Genomic DNA, 15,642 nt, shown 5'->3' with positions numbered 1-15,642 from the left:
AAAATGAATATTTATGAAAGCTAAATTCAGCTGACATAGCAAAGGGTGTTGAAAACAATACTATTTGTGTAATGCAGAAATGCATTAATTAACGTTCAATCGCAACTCAGGTGTGAGTCCAGGCTTAGATGTCCTTGAATGCTGGGGATGAACAGTTCCGACTTCAGCTACATGTGTGTGCTGTGTTCACATCCTGTTTCCATTCGTATAAAGAGTTCCAGAGGAAAACAAAAATAAACTATTGTTTTGATATAACCTCCGTGTTCAATAGAGTTAATAGACTTAACTGCAAACACAAACTTGACACTGTCACACACTGCCATGAGTAAACAGGTGGTGGTGTGACCAGAACCATGCCTGGCCACCTTCATCTGCTCAGCATTAATTCTTCCTCACTCCACCAAGTAATGAATCGAGGATCAATCAACATAGCCGAGGCTATCCGTGTCTCTGTCTCTCTCTCCCCGTGGTGAAGGTGTTCCCCTCCACACATTCAGAGTCAACAGCGGCACGCGCTTAGCATCTTTCACCGATAGATACATTGACACACGTATTGTTGGTTCTTTCAGTAAAGTCACGTAGATAGAAAATAAAAATAACAGATTAAATTTTAATTTTGATTTAAAGCTTTCGTGACTGCAGTAATTCATATTCTTAGTTTTTTCGGTAAAGTCACGTTGAAGAGAAACAACAAAATAATAAAATATATATAAAACAATAAAAAATTCTCACGACGTTTCGACCATAACTCAAACGGTCGTCTTCAGGTGTGTTGGTTCGCGTAAATTTATTTTTAAACGGCGCATTTATTTATTTATAAAAACGTTAGCGCCACGCGCAACGATTTGGCAGTTTACCCAGGACTAGTCCATCTATATTCTGAAAAGAGGAGGGGGGAGACGATTTTTTTTATAATGTAGTTATACAAAAATAAAAAGAGATCCCACCAACAGCCTCGTCACACAAACCAACAAAATAATTTCTGATTCAACCGCATTAATTGATCAATCTAAACAGTTTTCGTTGAAACCTTCTGCTGCCAGGCCACCAAGATTATACGGCTTACCAAAAATAAATAAAGTAGATACACCCCTTCGTCCCATAGTCTCTACTATCGGCTCCCCCACCTACAAACTAGCTCGTTTTTTGTCTGAAATCCTGCGTCCTTTCACTGGAAAGACCACCTCTGCGGTACAAAATTCTACTCACCTGGTATCGACAATCAAGGGTATTTCCCTGTCCCCAGACGACCTGCTTGTCAGTTTTGATGTAGTTTCCTTATTCACCAAGGTTCCTGTACCTGACACCATTGCAATCATTGAAGACTTGGTTCATCAAGGACTAAACACTGAGGTACCCCCCCTGGTGAGACACTGTTTAACCAATACATACTTCACTTGGAATGGAACTTTGTACAAACAAACTGAGGGCACCCCAATGGGCTCCCCCCTTTCTCCAGTTATAGCTAACATTTTCATGGAGAAATTTGAGACTGACGCCATCCAGACTGCCACTCTGCGCCCAACCTTATGGAAGAGGTACGTGGATGACACTTCTGTCATCTGGCCACATGGCCAGCCTGCTCTAGACCAATTCTTCGACCACATCAATTCCATACACCCAGCCATCAGATTTACCATGGAAGTCGAAATAGATGGCAAGATACCTTTTTTGGATGTCCTAATTAAAAAGAGACCTGATGGTTCAATGAGCCACTCTGTCTACAGGAAAGCTACCCATACGGATGCTTATCTGAAACCGGATTCCCACCACCATCCATCACAGAAGAATTCTCTCATCAAGACTCTGTATCATAGAGCCCAATGCATATCCGACCAGGAACACATAAGCAGTGAACTCAAGCACGTACACCAAGCTCTTAGGGCTAATGGTTACTCCGACTATACAATCCGCAAAGCTATCACTCAAACCATGAAGAAGAACCCTCTTGAGGAGCCTTTCAAAACCATCACTTTACCCTACATTGCTGGGATCACAAAAAGATCTCCAAAATCTTGAATAAACACAAGATCCAGGTCCGTTTCAACACATTACATAAAATCCGTGATCTGGTTCCATCTGTAAAAGATGTGATTCCGGACATACAATACCCTGGTTGGTGTCTACAAACTAAGTTGCCTCTGTGGTAGTAGTTACATTGGAGAAACCAAACGCCATGTCTCGGACCGCATTCGTGAACACAAAGCAGACCTTAAACACGGTAGGACCAACACCTCGGCCGTGGCAGATCATTGTTCTAATTCAGTAGGCTCACATGCCATTGACTTTTCCAAGACAGAGGTTCTTTGTAAGCCATCTGGCTTCCATGAGAGATTCGTTCATGAGGCTATCCACATATACAAGCACAGAGACAATTTCAACCGAGAAGATGGATTCTATCTTAGCAATCATTGGAAAGATTTGATAAACCATTTCAGGTCTTAATTGATTGTTCACGCTTACAGTGGCTTTCAGACAGCATATATTATAAAAAAATGTTGTCTCCCCCCTCCTCTTTTCAGAATATAGATGGACTAGTCCTGGGCAAACTGCCAAATCGTTGCGCGTGACACTAACGTTTTTTATAAATAAATAAATGCGCCGTTTAAAAATAAATGTATGCGAACCAACACACCTGAAGACGACCGTTTGAGTTATGGTCGAAACGTCGTGAGAATTTTTTTATTGTTTTATATATATTTTATTATTTTGTTGTTTCTCTTCAACGTGACTTTACCGAAAAAACTAAGAATATAAGATTACAAAACTATTTGTGTTATGCAGAAATGCATGAATTAATGTTCAATCACAACTTAGAGGTGTGAATCCAGGCTCAGATGTCCTTGACTGCTGGGATGAACAGATTCGACTTCAGATGAATGTGTGTGCTGTGTTCACCTCCTGTTTCCATTCTTACAAAGAGTTCCAGAGGAAAACAAAAATAAACTATTGTTTTGATATAACGTCCGTGTTCAACAGAGTTAATAGATCTTCTTTGGTTCTTTCGGTAAAGTCACGTAGAATGAGAATAAAATAATAAAATAAAACAATTCAATTCTCACGACATTTTGGCCGCAACACAAGTGGCCTTCTTCAGGTGAAAGGAACAGACCTGTCGGGACGACAGAGCTACAATGAACACTGCTAAGATTCTCAGCGTCTTTTAAGCTGGTTGAGAGAAGTGAGGCACCTTGACAAAGGGGTTTACATATCAAACAGGATAATTTAGCATAGACTTTACTGCAAACACAAACTTGACACTGTCACACACTGGCACGGGTCAAGAGGCGGTGGCATGTCCAGAAACATGCCTGGCCACCTTCATCTGCTCAGCATTAATGTTTCCTCACTCCACCAAGTAATTAATGAGGATCAACGAACATAGCCGAGGCTAACTGGAGTTTGCGTGTCTCTCTCCGTGGTGAGATGTTAACTACCTCACCTGGTATACAGGAAGTCATGGATTCGATCCCGACCCAGACGCCTCCTGTATATTTGGAGTTTGCGAGTCTCTCCGTTTATCGTCTTTGACCGATAGACATTGATACACGTACTTGATGAGACCTCCTTTGCCAGTAACAAGATATAGTAATAGGTTTTACCCTTTTAACTGGCACAAAAACTGACACCTTTATTCAAGGCATCATGTTTGCAATAACCACAACACAAGCAGTCAAAATGCAAACAAAAGGGTAAAACCTATTTCAATATCTTGTTACTGGCAAAGGTTTCATAATGTAAATGCTCACCCCGAGCCCTCAATACTCTGAGAGTGCGCTGTTTTTGAGTTGTACGCCTTTTGGCGTCTTCTGGTCCAACACCAGTGGAGACTGGGCTCTAAGAAAAGCCGTCTCGGGTGTGGACCAATCAAATTCAAGGACAGTGCGAATATTATTATCAGAGTTGTCTCTTTTGTTTGCATTTTGCCTGCTTGTGTTGTGGTTATTGCAAACATGACGCCTTGAATAAAGGTGTCAGTTTTTGTGCCAGTTAAAAGGGTAAAACCTATTTCTATTGACACGTATTCTTGGTTCTTTCGGTAAAGTTACGTAGATAGGAAATAACAATAACAGATAATACAATCAAATTAAATAAAGACCACTTGTGTTGCAATCAAAACGTGGGTTTTTTTGCTTTATTTAATATTTTTCATTTTTATTATATTGTTATTTTATTTTCTATCTACGTGACTTTACCGAAAGAACCAAGAATATTAATTCCTGCAGTCACCAAAGTTTTAAGTCAAAACATTCACACACGTTGACAAAGCCTCACCTTGTGTTGTTGTGGGCAGGTCGCTTCTGATAACAAGAGCGGTATAGCAGCTCAAGCGGGCTTGGCCTGCTAACAAAAGAAAATAAAAACTGCGTGAATATTTACAATAAAACAAAGTTACAAAGTGGCGAGCCGGGTGAAGACAAATTAAACTTAAGCGAGATTATTAAAGTGAATGCAATCAGGCGAGAGCAGGAGGCAAGGCCCCGCGTGGCTAGGCCCCGCGTTGTAAAGTTCCAACCTGGCCATCGATTCCCATGCTCGCTGCTACTCAACTGACATCCCTGAGAGAGAGAGGCTCTACCTTGGTAAACAACAACAACCACCACAACCACCACCACAACAACCACAATCGCAATGAGAACTTCTCACCTCGGATTTCAGTGCAGGAAGCGATAGCTTCCTGTTACCTCGTGACGTCACGCGGCAGCAGGTGACATGACGCCCCTTCCGGGAAACGGGACACGCTCCTCCCACAATGAGCTTCTCCGTAAATAAATAAATACATTTGGTGTATGAAAACATTATGTTAATGTGCCTTTCGATATAAGTTCATTTTAGTTCATTAGTTCATTTATTTTGTATAGCCCTGTGAGCTATTCGGCTCTTGAATCGGGTGCAACCGCAACAAACAAAAAACATGAACAAGAACACATCTTAAAGTGATTATGTGACTGTGCAAACAGAAAATACAGGAAAAAAATATCAAAATATTCCTGAAATAGCACCGTACACCAACTCTGTGTGCAAAAATCCCAGTGGGATGCAAGTTAAATAACAACAACAACCACAATACAACTAAGATTAAGGCCGTCAGTCTAACTCCGTACTACAATAAACATTAACATGGCCAAAACCAAAAAAAACTTTTCGAAATCACGAAAATAAAAGCCATAAATGCAATGTAACAGTGATCATAGGGAGTGTGACCGATTTTTTTTACAATAAACTACATAAATAAATTATAACACCAAAATCTAGAGCCATATTTTAGGCCACTGAATTGCAGTGGCAGCTAGGGGTGTACAACTCCTCTAGAGCAGTTTTGAGTGAAGATCTCATAGGTAGTGATTCAAGTTGCAGTTTATTGGCAATAGCATTCCAGACCCTGGGGTCATGAATAGCAAAGGCCCTTCCTCCAGTTTTTGTACGGCAATGGGAATGTGAAGCTGGTAAATGAGCGAATACCTGAGGTCAAATTTGTTCTTTGAAACAGAGAGGAGATCCAGTAGGTAGTCTGCGGAATTTTTTGTAAGTACATCGTGAATAAATAAGATCTGGTGCACAAGCTGTCGAACATTAAGAGATGTTAAGTTTGACCCAATGTAGAGATCACAGTGGTGAGTCTATGGGGCAGTGTTGAGTCTATGGGCAGTGTTGAGTCTACGGGCAGTGCTGAGTCTATGGGCAGTGTTGAGTCTATGGGCAGTGCTGAGTCTATGGGCAGTGTTGAGTCTATGGGCAGTGCTGAGTCTATGGGCAGTGTTTATCAATTCTACAGAATCTGAGCCTCGCTCGCACTGCGTGTTCGCCTATCCGCACTACGATTTATAAAAGCACCCTGCTAAGGCCTCACGTGATAACAGCCCCGCCGAGTCGCCTGCCCATGATTCGAGGCACGGAACGTCGAATCTCCTCCTCCACCACGACCACACGAGGACATTGTTTTGTTTGTAACCTCACCACGAAGGAGGATATAGCTCAAGACCCCCTCCCCAGACACCTACGCAGCGTTGCGCTGGTGAGTGCCGCGTTGAGGCCTATTCCGGGAGTGTCACCGGTCTCGGCTAGATTGCCCAGCCGGCCGAGGCGGCACTTTGGCCGGCTACAGATGCCGCTGTCATGGGATGGTCTCCATAGAGACCTGGAAGATGGTCTCTAGGTTATGTTGTGGGTTAGCAAGCTTCCAAAGGATGCCTGAAGGCTGCCGCTAGGCTTCTGTAACGAATCTTTGCTGCGTGTTTTAAACTTGAATTATTTGCAATGCACGCGTGTCAATGTGCTCTAGAGGAGTTGTACAACCCTAGCTGCCACTGCTATTCAGTGGCCTAAATTATGGCTCTAGATTTTGGTGTTATAATTTATTTATGTAGTTTATTGTTAAAAATTCGGTCACAGTCCCTATGATCACTGTTACATTGGATTTATGGCTTTTATTTTGGTGATTTCGAAAAGTTTTTTTGTTTTGGCCATGTTTTTGTTTATTGTAGTACGGAGTTAGACTGATGGCTTTAATCTTAGTTGTCTTGTGGTTGTTGTTATTTGACTTGTATCCCACTGGGATTTTTGCACACAGCGTTGGTGTACGGTGCTATTTCAGGGATATTTTGATATTTTTTCCTGTATTTTCTGTTTGCACAGTCACATAATCACTTTAAGATGTTTTCTTGTTCATGTTTTTTGTTTGTTGCGGTTGCACCCGATTCAAGAGCCGAATGGCTCACAGGGCTATACCAAATAAATCAACTATGAACTATGCGTCGCTCGAAAGACTTCACTAGAGCGCGTCGCGTTCAAGCTCGCTTTGTCTACCTTAGGAGCTTACAAAGTGCCGCCCAATAATTTACCGTGCGTCTGCCTCTTAGGCCGAGTGAATTGCTTGAACAAGTGCACATTCAGAAGCGTAAACTCTGCGAGTATCTCGTTTTAAATTTTGATTTGAAGCTTTCGTGACTGCGGTAATTCATATTCTTAGCTCTTTCGGTAAAGTCAGAGTTGAAGGGAAACAATAAAACAATAAAATATATATAAAACAAAAAAAATTCTCACGACGTTTCGACCTGATGACGACCGGTGTGTTATGGTCGAAACGTCGTGAGAATTTTTATTGTTTTATATATTTTATTATTTTATTGTTTCCCTTCAACGTGACTTTACTGAAAGAGCTAAGAATATCTCGTTTTATTCATAGTCCGTGTTTCCAAGGACAAAAAAAATTGCACATTCTCATTACCAATACATCAACCTGGCTGGCGGTCACACTTGCCAGGAGCCCCTTTCCCTGTCGGTTTGACATTTTTTTCAACTCAATTGTTTTTATTACACAGCTCTTGGACAGATGTGCGGCAGTGTTGGTTTATACCCTGGGAGGTGCTCTCACTTCAGGGGCTGTTTCATTGATGGGAAAAAACCTGAGCTGGGGCTGTAATCAATGTTGTTTTATTGATCTAGTTTAAAACATCAGCACGAACATCGGTGCCAAACTAACACGATGTGAGGCGCTAGATTTGAAGCTTTCGTGATGTGCAAGGATTCATACTCTTTGGATTTTTTTCGGTAAAGCCGCGGAGGTAAAAAAAAATCAAGTTAAACCCAAGTTAAACTTTAGCAGCCTTATAGTTTACAGCAGTATACTCTGCAAGGCAACCAGTTTGTCAGCTTAACTACTGCCTCCTGCCTCTGGTTCACGTGTGTAACGCTCTTCAACCTGCACACGGCCATCTCTCCGTCCCCAACCCCCTGCAGCATAACAGAAGGTGGCTTAACTTAGCCCCCCCCCCACGGCCCTTCTTATCCCCCCCCCCTTAACCTGTATACAATCTCGGGTGTCTTAGAGTTCTCTTCACCTGATGCAGCAATTTTGCTGTGACGGTTTCCACCTCAAGACGGAAGCTTGTGCTGCTGCCTCCGAAACGTCGTGATTTTAATTGAGTTGTTTTTTTCATTTATTTATTTTATAGATTTTTTTTTTACCTACGTGACTTCAGCAAAAAAAAACAAAGAGTCCGATGCGAGGAGGCGTTTCCCCCAACGTTCGTTTTCTGCGGTGGCAAAAAATGCAGCCTCTGCGAAACGATGAGAACCTAAACATTTTGCTCAACACAGGAGGAACGTGTCCATCAGTGAGGGAGCCTTAGGCATGCATCCAATTGTCCCGTTGTGAAGGAGGAGGTCTTTAACCCGGCATGGTTGTCACCTGGTGTACAGGAGGTCGTGGGGTTTGATACCGACCCTGACACTCCCTGCTCTATCTTTGGAGTTGACGTTTCTCGCGCCCCGCGGCCGCGTGGATTTCTCTCCCAGAGTCCTCCGGTTTTTTCCCTTCCACATTCAGAAACGCCACGCGTTTAGAGTATTTTGCCCTGAATGTCCACTTGATATCAGCCCACCGTTTATGGGCCAATGTCTCTTCTTAAAAAGAGCTATGTAGCACGGTGGTGTGCTTCGCGTGGCAAGATTAAACATTGGTTAGTTTTATTAGTATATATATTTTTTTAAAGTGATTTGTTTTACTCTTCCTGTAACTCTGCACTCACGCCGTGTTTTTGTTTTGTGTTTGTTGTCATGTTTCTGACCCAGCGCCACAGCTGGACATCTGTGAAAAAAGAGCTTCATAGCGCTTTGGATTCCTCCTCTTGCAGTCTAAATAAATATCATTCCCACTGCTCCTCCTACTCCCTCCCCTTCACCCCTCCTAGCCAAGTGAAGGAAGCCGCCAGGCCGACCATCTGCCACCCCCCCCCCCCCCCATGGAGACTTTCCACACCACCACCCGTTTAGTGGCCTTGCTGGTCGTTGTGCTGGGCGACCGTCACAACCCCTTCGCCCTGCCCCTTGACCGTGAGTAGCAAACAGCGCCGCTACCCCACTTGAGACGATGCCCCCTCTCAACGCTACTCCCACTAAAGGCCATCGACTAAACTCGACTCTTTTGACTTCACCAGGCAATGCCCACTGAGCTTCGTGGCTCTTTTTTTTTTCAGAAGCGCCCCGGCTCTTGCAAATGATAGCTTCAACGAAGCACTTCGACGTTCAAGCGGGGCCGAGTACTCGAAACACTTGTGGGTATTTGTTTGAGTAGTGTGTGGGTCTCTGTGTGAGTAGTGTGTGGGTATCTGTGTGAGTAGTGTGTGGGTCTCTGTGTGAGTAGTGTGTGGGTATCTGTGTGAGTAGTGTGTGGGTCTCTGTGTGAGTAGTGTGTGGGTCTCTCTGTGAGTAGTGTGTGGGTATCTGTGGGTCTCACACAGAGACCCACACACTACTCACACAGAGACCCATACACTACTCACTCAGAGACCCACAGACTACTCACAGAGAGACCCACACACTACTCACAGAGAGACCCACACACTACTCACAGAGATACCCACACACTACTCACACAGAGACACACACACTACTCATAGAGAGACCCAGACACTACTCACTCAGAGACCCACACACTACTCACACAGAGACCCACAGACTACTCACTCAGAGACCCACACACTACTCACACAGAGACCCACACACTACTCACAGAGAGACCCACACACTACTCACTCAGAGACTCACACACTACTCACACAGAGACACACAGACTACTCACACAAAGACCCACACACTACTCACACAGAGACACACAGACTACTCACACAGAGACTCACACACTACTCACTCAGAGACCCACACACTACTCACACACAGAGACCCACACACTATTCACACAGAGACCCACACACTACTCACACAGAGACCCACACACTACTCACACAGAGACCCAATACACTACTCACACAGAGACCCACAGACTACTCACACAGAGACCCACAGACTACTCACACAGAGACCCACACACTACTCACTCAGAGACCCACACACTACTCACACAGAGACCCTCACACTACTCACATAGAGACCCAGACACTACTCACTCAGAGACCCACACACTACTCACACAGAGACCCACAGACTACTCACTCAGAGACCCACACACTACTCACAGAGAGACCCACACACTACTCACAGAGATACCCACACACTACTCACACAGAGACACACACACTACTCACAGAGAGACCCAGACACTACTCACTCAGAGACCCACACACTACTCACACAGAGACCCACAGACTACTCACTCAGAGACCCACACACTACTCACACAGAGACCCACACACTACTCACAGAGAGACCCACACACTACTCAGAGAGAGACTCACACACTACTCACACAGAGACACACAGACTACTCACACAGAGACCCACACACTACTCATACAGAGACTCACACACTACTCACTCAGAGACCCATACACTACTCACACACAGAGACCCACACACTACTCACACAGAGACCCACACACTACTCACACAGAGAGACCCACACACTACTCACACAGAGAACCACAGACTACTCACACAGAGACCCACAGACTACTCACACAGAGACCCACACACTACTCACACAGAGACCCACACACTACTCACACAGAGAGACCCACACACTACTCACACAGAGAGACCCACACACTACTCACACAGAGACCCACACACTACTCACATAGAGACCCAGACACTACTCACATAGAGACCCACAGACTACTCACAGAGAGACCCACACACTACTCACAGGGAGACCCACAGACTACTCACACAGAGAGACACACACACTACTCACACAGAGACCCACACACTACTCACACAGAGACCCTACTAACACTCTGCTGTATTTTCGCCCGCAGCTGCGGTTATCATCTCTGGCCACGTACGGTACCAAAGAAGCTCACATCAGGTGTATGCAGCAAAGCAGCAACCTCCGGACACACGACGGAAAGGTGCACGGTTGCGACATCACACACACACACGTACAGGGCCCAGTTGAGTACGCAGTTTGTTAAGGTGCAGCACTGCAAGTACTTGCTCGGCCCGGAGCGACCCCCCCCACCACCCTCGGGAGCGACCTCTGCCCGCTCGCTGTCTCTGCCCCCCCCACCACCGCCTCACACAGCCAGCCCCCCGTCGATGCTGACGGAGCCAGACAGGATGTACAGGGCGAGAGAGGGAGAGGCGGTGTACATGGAGTGCTCGGTGTGGCCGCCCGCCACCATCCTATGGTGAGACCGAACGCCGCGCCTGAGCGTCCATCCCGCTCCGCCTCTCCTCTCGCTCTCCGTTCGCTGGAGACTCTTTTTGTTTATTTCACCGCCTGATGCCCACCGAGCCGTGCAGCTGTTTTTCAGAAGCTACCCGGCCATGTCGCAAACGACAGCCCTGACGACGAAGAGGCTCCTCGTTCATTCGGCATGCCGTCATCGCGCCTCGACGCTCCCTGTCGCGAGGGCTGTACGTGCCCTGAACTTCTTTCGCACCCTACATGGCCAACCGTGCTAATAAGAGGTACGGGAGCTGAGTCTGTTTTGTGAATGCCGCCAGCGGGTTTGCATGGCTGGCCACGTACGGAGCGAAAAAAGTTCAACATAGAACACTCCCATAGACTTCAATGTTAAAGGCTCCCATATACTTCAATGTTAAAGGCTCCCATAGACATTAATGTTAAAGACTCCCATAGACTTCAATGTTAAAGACTCCCATAGACTTCAATGTTAAAGACTCCCATAGACTTCAATGTTAAAGGTTCCCATAGACATTAATGTTAAAGACTCCAATAGGCTTCAATGTTAAAGGCTCCCATAGGCTAACATTTATAATTTCGCGCGTGCGGGGGCGGGGTTGGGCGACTGTCGATGGCCGCCACACGGATGTGGCTCAGAGCGAGAGAGCGAGAGAAGGGCACTCAACGCGGCGGAGGGCCGCGTGAACCTCGCCGCTCCAACGTCCCCCGGGACGTTCGCCTCCGCGTCTCCCGAAGCCGCCGACCCCGGATCTCAAAACCCCCGACGGCATCGCCGTCAAACCGCAACGGTTCACGCCCCCCACCTGCCCCCCGCCTGCCCCCCCCCACGCCTTCCCGCGCACCGCCAGGTTCAGGAACTACCGGAGCTTGAAAGTTAAGGGCGAGCGCTTCCAGATCTTCGAGAACGGCACCCTTCGCATCCTGGACTTGCGGCGCGAGGACACGGACACTTACACCTGCTTCGCCACCAACAACCTGAACAGCGACCAGCTGCGGGCGCACCTCTCCGTCGAAGGTGAGCAAAGTCGCCGCCGGCAACAAACCCGCCGGCCGGAATCCCTCTCCGATCCGGCGCCGAGCCATTAACCGCCGCCGTCGAAGACGAAGATCCCCCGCCGTGTAGCCTCAACAGGCCGCGGGGGCGAGCGCCGTTAGCGAGCGGCGCCTGTGAAGGCCGGCACGGCGCACGAGGGGGCGGGTGGCCGGCGCCACGCCCGACCGCCTTTGTCTCCCCGGTGCTGGCGATGTTCGCCACACACCGCGCCGGGTGCTCGTTTGAGGCCGAGTCGACTTAGGGGAGGCCCAAGACCGGTTCAGATAATCGTCACCGCGTGTTGGTGGCCGTGAGCGGGAATCGAACTCGGGTTCGCAGGGTTCGTAGCGCGGTGTAGCGCGGTGTAGACCGCTACACCCGCCACCGCCACCATTAACTACCACCACCATCACCCCCACAACCACCCCCACAGTGGCGCCGGGCGGTGAGGAGGAGGACGAGGAGGAGGACGAGGACGAGGAGGACGAGGAGGAGGACGAGGAGGGAGACGAGGAGGAGGACGAGGAGGAGGACGAGAAGGAGGAGGACGAGGAGGAGGGCCAGGACGATGGCAAGGAGGCCTCTACGTCCTCGCCATCGGCCCCCAACGCCGGTAGCGGCCGTGACGGCGGTGCTGATGAGGGCGAGGATGACGACGACGAGCTGTTAGCTACCTCGCCAGGTACGCGGGAGGGCGGCGGCTTGGATCGTCTGACCACCCTGACGATGCAAATGGCCGTGGTCAGCCCAATGAGATCGGCGGCGCGGAAAGTCCTGGGTTTTAAAAAAACTTGGTTTCTGGCCACCCCGTGAATCTCCATTGGCTGCTCGGGTTCCCAAGTGCTTGCTCCATTCATGCTTGGATTCAATGTTAAAGGCTCCCATAGACTTCAATGTTAAAGGCTCCCATAGACTTCAATGTTAAAGACTCCCATAGACTTCAATGTTAACGGCTCCCATAGACTTCAATGTTACAGGCTCCCATAGACTTCAATGTTAAAGGCTCCCACAGACTTCAATGTTAAAGGTTCCCACAGACTTCAATGTTAAAGGCTCCCGTAGACTTCAATGTTAAAGGCTCCCGTAGACTTCAATGTTAAAGGCTCCCGTAGACTTCAATGTTAAAGGCTCCCGTAGACTTCAATGTTAAAGGCTTCCATAGACTTCAATGTTAAAGGCTCCCATAGACTTCAATGTTAAAGGCTCCCATAGACTTCAATGTTAAAGGCTCCCATAGACTTCACTGTTAAAGGCTCCCATAGACTTCAATGTTAAAGGCTCCCATAGACTTCAATGTTAAAGTCTCCCATAGACTTCAATGTTAAAGGCTCCCATAGACTTCAATGTTAAATGGCTCCCATAGACTTCTATGTTAAAGGCTCCCATAGACTTAAATGTTAAAGGCTCCCATGGACTCATGGAGGTGCACACATCGAGGGCAGTCAACCAATTTGCGGTCAAACGGAGATAAAATAACGCTTTGACAATAAAACGATTCTCAGCATCGCAACTCTGGGCAGGGGTTTGCTGTTTTGGCAAAGAGCGTTGTTGACACGCGGGTGGCGGTGGTGGTGGTGGTGGTCCACCGCTCACCGCAGAGGAGTTACAATCGGGCACCTGACGTCAATGATGTGACAGTCGGCGTTTTAATTTACCAAATAGTTTTAAACGTAGTGTGATGGATCGTCTCTCTGAATGAGTGATTGGGTGGGTGGGTGAGTGGCTGAGTGAACAAGTGAGGAAGAGGTTTCAGTCTCAACTACCAACAACCTCCAACAAATCTTCCATCCCCTAGGAGGTGGTGGCGGTGGTGGTGTTAGTGGTGTTGGTGGTGTTGGTGTTGGTGGTGTTGGTGTTGGTGGTGTTGGTGGTGTTGGTGGTGGTGTTGGTGGTGGTGTTGGTGGTGTTGGTGGTGGTGTTGGTGGTGATGTTGGTGGTGTTGGTGGTGTTGGTGGTGATGTTGGTGGTGGTGTTGGTGGTGTTGGTGGTGATGTTGGTGGTGTTGGTGGTGATGTTGGTGGTGGTGTTGGTGGTGATGTTGGTGGTGGTGTTGGTGGTGTTGGTGGTGTTGGTGTTGTTGGTGGTGGTGGAAATGGAGGAGGAGGCGGAGGGTTATAGGAGGCCCCCCCGGTACTCGTACATCGCTCTCATCGTAGCGATGGCGACTGACGTCTCGTTTCTCCGCTTGCCCCTTTGCAGCGGCGATGGCATCATCAGCAGCGGCGACGACGTCAGTGGTGACGACGTCAGCGGGGCGGGCGTCCGCCACCAGCAAGGCGTCTTGCTGCCCCGGTGCCGCTTGGCCCACGGCGCTTCTGCTCGCGCTGGTGCCGTCGTTGGCGCGCGGCGGCGACGTCTAGAAGGAAGCTTTTCTTTCTCGCTCTCGCAAAAATCTTTACGATTTGCGATGCCCCGTTGCGTTCCGACATCGTTTCTCGTTTCCACGCATTCACGTTGTCCCGAGTTTTATTCGGGGAAAAAAGTAACTCGCCGTGTGCCCGCGACGTCTCGCGGAGAGCCGTCTTGCGTGACGATTTTAAACGCGAGTTGCGACTGAGTCATGCCCTGAAGTTGTTCCGTGCTGCTGCTGCTGCCGTGCTGAAGACGTAATGATAAAGGCGCCAAGTTAGCTGTTGCTGCTGTTGTTGACACAAATGTTGCCGTTGTTGATGGTCCAGCTGAGGCAGGGAGAAGCTGCCTTAGTCTTGCGGGGCGAACGCTGTTGTGGATCTGGTGGGGGGGGGGGGGCGCTGTGGTGCTCTGTGAGTGATGTACAGCAAAGGGAGACTAGAGTCTTGTGCGTCCGTCTCGTCTCACACGCTTAGGTGAGGACATCACTGATTAAGAATATTATTTTGTTACCAGGTTAAGAAGGGCCCACAACTGGGGCCTATCGTTGGCTTCTGATTTCACCGATTTTCCTCGAGTCGAAATAAAAACATCTGATTGTGAATATAACAGCACGAGCTTTAACTACCCGGCTTCGCCCGGGACTTGGATTCACCACGTCCGGCCGCCTTTGTCTCCCGATGTTCACACCACAACATTTACACGTTTGAGGCTGAGTCGACCTAGGGGAGGCCCAGGACCGGTTGAAATAATCGTCACCGGTGGTGGCCGTGAGCGGGAATCGAACTCGGGTCGCCGGGTTCGTAGCGCAGCGTAGCGCTAACCACTACACTACCGCTCCCCCCCCCACACACAGACACACACAGACACACACACAGCCACACACAGACACACACACAGACACACACAGACACACACAGACACACACAGACACACACAGACACACACACAGACACACACAGACAACGCTAACCGCTACACTACAATGCGTTACGCTTCCACGTGCGCGGGTCACGTGACAGATTTGATGTCACAGCTCACTTGCCGTGCAAAAAATAAATGCATTATTGAGCTCCCCCCCCCCCCCTAAAATAGAAGCTAAAAGTGTATTTTTATAATGTTTGCACGGTGTACAGTCTGGAAAGTACCC

At 47.9% G+C, this 15,642-nt stretch overlaps 1 protein-coding gene across 5 annotated transcripts; it reads left to right on the top strand.

Moving 5' to 3' along the window:
• The first annotated feature begins 5,807 nt into the window (after positions 1-5,807).
• Positions 5,808-15,101, top strand: LOC142913361 (uncharacterized). 5 transcript variants are annotated; one of them, XM_076060876.1, is made up of 8 exons: positions 5,808-6,016; positions 8,694-8,835; positions 8,979-9,056; positions 10,719-10,811; positions 10,985-11,090; positions 11,959-12,125; positions 12,577-12,825; positions 14,343-15,101. In XM_076060876.1, the coding sequence occupies exons 1-8, from the start codon at positions 5,882-5,884 to the stop codon at positions 14,501-14,503; spliced, it is 1,131 nt and encodes a 376-aa protein (XP_075916991.1). In that variant the 5' UTR covers positions 5,808-5,881; the 3' UTR covers positions 14,504-15,101. The 5 variants fall into 5 exon arrangements, with proteins under 5 accessions (XP_075916991.1, XP_075916994.1, XP_075916993.1 ...); XM_076060879.1 differs by lacking the exon at positions 8,694-8,835; XM_076060878.1 differs by lacking the exon at positions 8,979-9,056.
• The last annotated feature ends 541 nt before the right edge of the window (positions 15,102-15,642 follow it).

Source organism: Petromyzon marinus, unplaced genomic scaffold (genome assembly GCF_048934315.1).
Source record: "Petromyzon marinus isolate PM22_M1 ecotype Great Lakes invasive population unplaced genomic scaffold, UKy_Petmar_22M1.pri1.0 PM_G_Scaffold_25, whole genome shotgun sequence".
Classification (NCBI taxonomy): domain Eukaryota; kingdom Metazoa; phylum Chordata; class Hyperoartia; order Petromyzontiformes; family Petromyzontidae; genus Petromyzon; species Petromyzon marinus.
The sequence above is the reverse complement of the archived record's forward strand: the minus strand, read 5'-3'. Positions and strand labels throughout refer to the sequence as shown.

Bases quoted from the DNA above. Each gene is read 5' to 3' on its own strand.
- LOC142913361 (XM_076060876.1), top strand. From the start codon at position 5,882: ATGATTCGAGGCACGGAACGTCGAATCTCCTCCTCCACCACGACCACA. The intron at 9,057-10,718 runs GTGGGTATTTGT...TTTCGCCCGCAG, and splicing joins GCCGAGTACTCGAAACACTT to CTGCGGTTATCATCTCTGGC. The intron at 12,826-14,342 runs GTACGCGGGAGG...GCCCCTTTGCAG, and splicing joins GCTGTTAGCTACCTCGCCAG to CGGCGATGGCATCATCAGCA.